Source organism: Prionailurus viverrinus, chromosome D2 (assembly GCF_022837055.1).
Source record: "Prionailurus viverrinus isolate Anna chromosome D2, UM_Priviv_1.0, whole genome shotgun sequence".
NCBI classification, from domain to species: domain Eukaryota; kingdom Metazoa; phylum Chordata; class Mammalia; order Carnivora; family Felidae; genus Prionailurus; species Prionailurus viverrinus.
This window is the reverse complement of record NC_062571.1, coordinates 57,310,062-57,316,974: the sequence shown is the minus strand read 5'-3', so window position 1 is coordinate 57,316,974 and position 6,913 is coordinate 57,310,062. Positions and strand designations below refer to the sequence as shown.

General features: G+C 56.8%; 1 protein-coding gene across 3 annotated transcripts; it reads right to left on the bottom strand.

The window, feature by feature from the left end:
- Positions 1-1,457: 1,457 nt before the first annotated feature.
- On the bottom strand, positions 1,458-5,739 carry MARVELD1 (MARVEL domain containing 1). 3 transcript variants are annotated; one of them, XM_047826322.1, is made up of 2 exons: positions 3,686-5,739; positions 1,458-2,422 (listed from the first exon to the last, which is right to left on the bottom strand). In XM_047826322.1, the coding sequence occupies exon 1, from the start codon at positions 5,726-5,728 to the stop codon at positions 5,207-5,209; it is 522 nt and encodes a 173-aa protein (XP_047682278.1). In that variant the 5' UTR covers positions 5,729-5,739; the 3' UTR covers positions 1,458-2,422; positions 3,686-5,206. The 3 variants fall into 3 exon arrangements, with proteins under 3 accessions (XP_047682278.1, XP_047682277.1, XP_047682279.1); XM_047826321.1 differs by having other exon boundaries at positions 1,458-2,057; XM_047826323.1 differs by having other exon boundaries at positions 1,458-2,057; positions 4,627-5,739.
- Positions 5,740-6,913: the final 1,174 nt, after the last annotated feature.

Sequence of the window (6,913 nt, the reverse complement as noted above, 5' to 3'; positions counted from 1 at the left end):
AATAAAACAATAAAAATGTAAATCAATGGTGCTAACCAGACCTTTCTCTCTCACACCCCTGCTCTTCCCTTTTATCCCTGAAAATGTAGGTTTATTAGCTTTCCTTTTTCACCACTGACCACTCCACCCCCATCCTTAGAAAAACAGGAAAAGTAATAGACATAAATGAGCAAATCCCTGGGGTTCCCCAGACTCAAATGGGCTCAATTATGTCCCTGAAGAGCAGTGTCTTATTTCAAAGTGCCCTCCCCCCACCCCCCCATGAGCAGGAAATGTCAGGTTAGACCATTCCTGAACACCTGGTCTCCAAGAATGAAAACCAAACTCCACCTAAACTTCAGAGATGCCAGAGGACAAAAAGGACTTACCAGCTGCCAAGGGTAGTGAGAGAACATCTACCTCCTAGTCCCAGTCCTACCGCTGTCAGCTGTGTGACCATGGATAAGGCCCTTCTTCTGAGGCTCTATTTCCCCATTAACTGGGGTTGACAATGCCAACCATTAAGACTGTTGACTAGACCAAACAAGGTCACGCAAGGAGAAGCATAATTTTTTTGTTTTTTTACAGCTTCTTTATTTTTGAGAGAGAGACAGGGCATGAGCAGGGGAGGAGCCTAGAGAGCAAGACACAGAATCTGAAGCAGGCTCCAGGCTCTGAGCTGTCGGCACAGAGCCCAACGCATGGCTCGAACCCATGAACCGTATGACCTGCGCCAAAGTCGGATGCTCAGCTCAACCCTGGAAATCCAAACCATGAAGGGTGTGTGAACACACCCAACGTCAGATCCCTGCCTGGAGCTGTTCTAAGTGAGTTTTGCAATCTGCCAGTATTATACTATGTTCTGGCTGCAGACTTCAGGTTCAGGGCACAGGAAGGAGCAGCTGGCAAGGAAGCCTGCTAACTCCTCTTTCCTGCCCTTTCCAAAACATCTCTTCACCGGGGCGTGGCTGGAACCCAGAGGAAAGCAGGTAGGGTGTGTCCAGGAGGCAATGCCAGAGCACCGGAGCCTGAGCCCGAGAGACCCCGCTCAGCTCTGTGACATGAGGCAAGCTGCCACTCCACCCTAGGGTTCATTCCCCTTTCTGCAAAATACCGGAGTCGGATAAGAACAGGACTCTGTGGCTCCATAACCACAGTCATTCTGTGCCTGCCAGTTGGGCAGTGGAGCTTCCGACAACAGAGGGACCATTGAGAGCCAGGATAGGAGCCTCTGGAATTCCCACCAGCTTTTGTCAGGGGCAGACACAGGCAGTTTTCTTCCCTTTGGTCCCTGTGTCCTGCCCTAAGTGTGCTGAAAAGCCATGAACTCATGTTTCTTTTCCTCCCAGAAGGAAATCGGAAGCTGGGGAGGCAGACAAAAGGACAGTGCGGCATAATGAGAAGATGGAGGGAGGCCGGGAGCACCCAGTACACGGAGTTACTGCAGGAGGCCAGGAGGGAAGACACGTACACCAAGATCAGACAAACCAAACTTTATTCAGAAAAGCAAATTAGTCATCACAACTAAACTATTAAATGAGGCACATTGGTCCCCTCTCGCCACCGGCCCTCACCCCACCCACTCCCACCCTCTCTATTGGCCTTTGTAGAACACTAGAAAATTCCTTTCCTGGGTCCGCAAGCGGTCCTAGACTTTTGGACTGGTAGGAGCCCACAGTGGTCTCGGGCTGGACTGAATCCTGGAGTCTAATGAGGGAGGCCAATGAGACTGCCTCCAGTATTCAAAAATTCTGGGCCAGGTCAGGTAGCCCTTTCCACCGTACAGGGTCTCAAGGGTAAGGAGGGGGTGGGGGTGGGGGAGGGGGCCGTTTTACAGGTCCTTCTCACATCTCGAGAGGCAGCTGGAGGCCAAGCAGGAAGGCACATCTAGAAGAGCCAGTGAGCTCTGGAATGTTTCAGGCACATCTGGATGGATAAGGTAGCATGAAGGAAGGCCAAGGAGATGTCTACTCCTGAGTAAGGTCGCCTGGCCACAGACAGAGCACCGTGAGCAGGGGGGCTAAGAAGAGATCCTCGGGGGGCTGGTTCTGAGCTGAATACGCAGCTTAAATGGTGATCTGAAAAAAGAGAAAAAAAAAAAAAAAAGCTGGAGCCAAAACCCACTGTTTAGAGCACAGAGGTGCACGGCTCAGTTCCAGGTGTCTGGAATCTCGTGCCCAAGTAAGTCAGCACAAGGAGAATCAGGATTTCTCTTGTGTTACAGTAAAACGATCTTCACTCATCCCGGATCTCCCACTGGATAGTGTTGGCGGAAAGCTGCTGGGCAGAGGTCGTCGTTGGCTCTCCCCACTCCGCAGCCCTCTGCTGGCCCAGGCCAGAAAGGCGCCCCCCCCCCCCGCCCAGGGAAGCAAGCCCGGGGGGAGAGGTCGCATGACCGCATGACCGGCTACGGGAACCTCCACGGCCTCAGCAACGTGGAAACCTGCAACAGAAGAACCGAAGTCACTGGGCGTCCCACGCACCTCCAAGTACCCCGGCAAAGCCCAACCCCAGGCTCTGGCTGGCACCAGTGGTGCGAGCTGAAGGAACCGGTGCCCCTCCCGGAGTAAGGCAGCAGGACTCCAGCCTAAATGAGACAGCGAAGGGCTCGGTGTTCCAGGATTTCCCGAAGGGCAGAAGATAACAGTAACAACAACAACCACAAAAATAACCACAATTTTCACGGGGACAGACTTTCAGTTTTGCAAGATGAAAACCGTTCTAAAGATGGATTGTGGGTGACAGCTGCACAACAATGTGAAAATGCTTAATGCCTCCCAATTGTACCCTTTAAAATGGTTGAATGGTCAATTTTATGCTATGTATATTTATACTTCACCCCAACTTTTTTTAAAGTAACCATATTAACAGCATCTAACACGTATTGACTCCCTACTGTACACAGTCCAGCCCGGTCCTGAAGAGACCAAACTGCCAGAGTCCAGATCCGAGCTCCCCAGTCACAACTGGGAGACTCTGGGCAAGATACTTAACCTCTCTGTGCCTCACCTCCCTCCTAGGCAACATGGGAGCACCAGAACTCACCTCAGTATGGTTGTTCAGAGAACAAAACACATGGCACGTGCCTCAGGCAGTGCCAGGCACAAAGGAGCCCTGGATAGATGCCGTGACCCTCCACACTCCCATCCAGATCTTCACAAATGCAACAGCAAAGCCTCACACCTCTCTGCCTAGGCTTTTTTTTTTTTTTTTTAATTTTTTTTTTAATTTTTTTTTTCAACGTTTATTTATTTTTGGGACAGAGAGAGACAGAGCATGAACAGGGGAGGGGCAGAGAGAGAGGGAGACACAGAATCAGAAACAGGCTCCAGGCTCTGAGCCATCAGCCCAGAGCCTGACGCGGGGCTCGAACTCACGGACCACGAGATCGTGACCTGGCTGAAGTCGGACGCTTAACCAACTGCGCCACCCAGGCGCCCCTCTGCCTAGGCTTTAAAAACACACTCACGAAAACACACTCTGGCCATCCCTATTCTAGTTTCTAATCCAGACGTGGCTGAACTTTTTCAAAGAGCAGATCTTTGAAGGATTTAGCATAAAGGCTGAATTAGCACAACTCTTAGGACACTGTAGCCACCTGCCCAACTTGTTCTGAATAAAAACCTCTTAACTTTCAGAAAAGGCAGCTCTGTGTGTTTCATTCCAAGGCCTATCACCCCTCCAGAAAAATCAAGAAGCACCTTACCTTACGGAGGCTGGGCCAGCTGTTCACCCCAGCTTGGGAGTTTTCTTCTCTTTGGTGACTGTGCCCCACTCCCGCCAGTTGGTCACAGTCAATGCCAGCATCTCTTACAGGTAATGCTCCAATTGACTTGGAAACCACCTGGATGACTTTGGCTTCATTTTGCAAACAATGTAGAGGAATGTTCAGATCCACCAGTTCCCAGGTCTCTCAGGGGCCTGGCAGGGACAGCCATCTTCTCCCTCACTGGGTCAGGCCCTCCCTCAGCTACAGAAATTCCCTGGTAAATAAAAGGAGCACCCCAGATCTTCAATCATACTGTAGCCAGTGGGTTGTATCCCTTAGGAATGAATGACAGCCAGGCCTGCACAGGGATGCTTGGAAGCCTTAGGTGGCAAAAACTAATTGGTCCAGGTCCAGAGGCAGTTAACACTGTAAACTAAATTACTTGGGCTTCTTTTACAGCCGGACTTCTCAGAACCTATGCTAACGAGCCTCGTGAATCTCCAAGAGGAGATAGCACCTTTGAGAAACCCATTTGGCAGTGAAGCCCCCTTTTAGAGGATAGCTCCTGAGCCAGGGCTCCTGGGAACACCCACTGCTCTAATGTAAACTGCTGGACTGGGAGTCTGGAAACAGGGTTCTAATGGGAGTCCGCAACTGGGTTCCAATCTTATTCCGGCTTTCCCAAGAGCAAGGGGTGAGGCTCATCCTGACATTCCTTACGGTCCTGTGGGATCCCTAAGGCAAAAAGAAACTGGGAGGGGGGGGGGGGGGGAGTAGAAGCCCCTGAGAGGAAGGCTGGTAAGGTGAGGCCTGGGAAAGTCGTGTGCATTTGGGCCTGGCCTCCAAGAACCGCGAGGACAAAGGCTGAGCAGGCAGAGGGAGAGAAGACTCCAAAGGTGCAAAGGTGCAGCCCGCGGGCCTTTCCAATCCATCCTCACCTCTGCAGACAGGCCCCACCCCAACGTCACAGCACAGACTGCGCTGGATGCTCACACAATCCCAAACGAAAACGAAAACTCTTCGCTCGTCCCAGGACCCGTGGAGGCCTGTCCCCAGCTCCGCCCGCGGCTGCGAGCCTGCCCTTCACGGCACTCGAGGCTGGAAGAGGGGCCAGGGAACGGGGGTGCTCTTCCGACCGCGGGGTGGGGAAGGAGGGGGCAGTGGCGCAGCCAAACGCTCGTTCCAATTGGGAGCCTCCCCCGGATCTACGCGGCGCCTGTACACGTCTCGCTCTCGGCAGGGAAGGGAACGAGGAAGCGCGAGGTTTCGCTTCGGGCGGCCAGGCTGAGCGTGGGGGCCACCTCCTCGGACGTGGCCTTGCCCGGGTCCCTGGAAACGAACGGCGTGGGCGGCGGCGCTGCCGTCGGGCGGGAACTGAGGGCCAGGGCGCCTGGGCGCGGGCGGCGGCGGGAGCGCGGGGCAACGGGTGGGTGCCGGGGCGCACGGGCGCGGGGCGGCGGCGGCAGGAAGGACGGGGGCGTCGGTGTCGGGAGGGTCCCCGCCCCGCGGCGCGGCGGCTCACGCCACCTCCTGCTCCCCCTGGTAGCGGCGGCAGCAGCCGTAGAGCGCCGAGAGCAGGTAGAGGCCGAGGCAGAGGCCGCCGCAGACGGCGGCCGCCAGGAAGGCGTGGTAGGCGCAGGCCATCTGGTAATCTTTGAGGTTGCAGTAGCTGTGGCTCTGCGTCTGGGAGATCATGATGCCCGTCGCGGCGCCGTAGAGCGCGGCCGCCAGCAGGTCGTGCGCCACGTTGACCACGAGCCAGCGCGAGCCCAGCACGGGCACCAGCTCGTGCTTGCCCAGCAGCGTGAGGAAGTAGAGGCCCAGGGTCAGCAGCCAGAAGAGCACCGACACGAAGAGCGCGAAGTGCACGGGGCCCTGGTACCGGCTCGTGGCGATGGTGATCCAGAAGGCGGCGCCGGCCAGCAGCTGGAGCAGCCGCAGCACGCCCAGCGGGCCGCGCAGGAAGGCCCGCTGCAGGCGCACCGCCCCGCGGACCGCGCGCGCCTGGGGCGGCGGCTGGCGCGGGGGCGGCGGGAGCATGGCCCCCCGGCGCGGTGGCGGCGGCGGCGGCGCCCCGAGCAGCGGAATGGCGGCGCCCGGCTCGCGGGGGCGGCCCGGCCGACGTGCCCGCTGCGCCCGCGGCGGCCTCCGCGCGTCCTTCCGAGACCTCCCGGCGCTTCCTCTCGCCTTCTCCCCACCCTTCCTCCCCTCTCTCCTCCCCACAGTCCTCCTCTCTTTCTGTCTCCCTCTCTCCACCCCTCCTACCCGCCCTTCCCCTTCCCCTCCCCGTCTCCACCCCCGCTCGCTCCTCCAGGCTTCCAGCCACCTCTTTTTGGGCCTCGCTCACCACCCCGGCCCCCCTTTTCTGCCGGCGCCAGACTCCCAGCTCGGATTCCTTCCTCCCCGGGGCGCGGCGGAGGGCACTCGCACCCCCCAGCCGACCGCGGGCCTTCCGCTCTGGCAGCCCCGGCCAAGTTTGGCACATCTGGGGCCGCCCTGCCTGCCCGGCCTCCCCTGCTCCGGTCCAGCTTCGGAGGGGAAAGCTGTCTTCTGGACCGTTCTCTCAGCCTCTCGCTGGGCCCCTTTCTTTCTACTTTCTCTTGCCCTAGCGCCCACCCGGGCCCCCTGGTCTTTTCCTGGCGCTGGAGGAGAGCAGTGCTGGTGTTGAGCTGACATCCATTCTCACGTGGACGTCTGGAATATGCTACCAGGGTCCACCTCGGACTTCTCCTGGGCTCTCAGACATCAGAGAAAGGGACCGGCACCCACCAGAGGCCCCACTGCCCCTCCCACACACCACAAAACCAAGTCCTGTCGGTCCATCCGACTTTCCAAACCTCCTTGCCGTCCAGGGTTGCCCAGATTAAAAATGTGCTACCCAACATGGCCGGGACACGGACCCTGGAGTAAGAGACAGCAAGGCCCGTGTGCTTAACTGCTAGGCAAAACGGCCGGTGGTGGAAGCTGATGATGCTTCACACCGTCCTTTACCTGTACGCCCATTTAAGCGTCAAGACAGCCTCAGAGATACACACGGTTATTTTCCTGGTTTTACCGAGGAGGAGAAATGAGAGCTAGAGGGGCTAAGACAAGAAGCTGGTAATTGCAGCTGGTCTCTCTTCTCTCTCCATCCCATCCAACCTTTGTGCACTGTGTGACATCTTTCTAAAGCACAGTCCCGTTGTTCCCCTGCTTCCTCCACTGACCACAGGATAGAGTTCTATC